General features: G+C 45.9%; 1 protein-coding gene across 1 annotated transcript in view; it reads left to right on the forward strand.

The window, feature by feature from the left end:
- The first annotated feature begins 807 nt into the window (after window positions 1-807).
- LOC104949620 (SAM and SH3 domain-containing protein 1-like) overlaps window positions 808-926 on the forward strand; it is a 5491-nt gene continuing 5372 nt past the window's right edge. Inside the window, exon 1 of the mRNA XM_010776002.1 lies at window positions 808-874. Within this exon, the coding sequence (XP_010774304.1) occupies window positions 808-874 (67 nt within the window). The remainder of the gene's footprint in view (window positions 875-926) is intronic.

Genomic DNA, 926 nt, shown 5'->3' on the forward strand with positions numbered 1-926 from the left:
CTGTCTCCTGTCAGTGTAAAAACAATATCTCCCAAATATCCAATTTCGGTAAAGTCCTACTACGAATATAGCATTGTGGGAGGCGAGGATTTTTGTCATTTCTCCGATGCTGTTTAAGATTTCGGGGTTCAATCTGAGTTCAAGAAGTCATGATGAATCAGACATCTCATCATCTGAAGGGAGAACACTTCAGGGAGTCAAACTCGGCATGACAGGAGAACAAACTGAACCAAAATAAACCGCTGTGTGCCTTACTTCCTGTCAGTTTTCAGTGAAATGAAAAGTCTTGCAACGCTTTGACAAAAGTTCTGCAGAATCTTCTCATAATCTAAGAAAGTTTTGCGATTTTGATTTTCAAGTTATGTATATGTCCTTTCTGCATGATGGTGTTCAGTTTCTTTGAAAGGGCTAAATGCTAGTATATGTGTAGGTGCATCTCACTTCATTTAAATGGATTCCTTGCGTCCCTCACTTGCGTCGTTTCCCTGCGACTAGTCCCTCCCACCAGGGAAGGAGAGACGCAAGGAAACCACGAGAAGCAGGGAAATGAGTTTTAAGAGCAATGGGACGTTGTTTCCTCCGGAGCGTCACGTGAAGCGACATCCGTTTGTGATGACGCCGCACAGCTGATCGTCTGACAGCAGCCAGATCAGTGCATGCGCTGCATCGTCCAATCAGTGAGCGATACACAGTAAGGGGGCGGGGCGAGTGTCTGAGGATTTCACCGGAGGATGGTCTGGTAGTTCCTCGATTATCGCTCCTCCGTTATCACTCCTCGATCCTCCAGCAACAATAAGGCCACTCAAGATGGCGCAGACAAATCAACTTCCGGTGAGACCGAGCCCGAGGAGTGAGGAAATTAAAAATAACCGAAGTGAGACGCACCCTATGAACTGCCAGAGAAATAAATGTCTTTCCTTCCAAAC

Source organism: Notothenia coriiceps, unplaced genomic scaffold, assembly GCF_000735185.1.
Source record: "Notothenia coriiceps isolate Sejong01 unplaced genomic scaffold, NC01 NC01_scaffold00016623, whole genome shotgun sequence".
In the NCBI taxonomy this organism is placed as follows: Eukaryota; Metazoa; Chordata; class Actinopteri; order Perciformes; family Nototheniidae; genus Notothenia; species Notothenia coriiceps.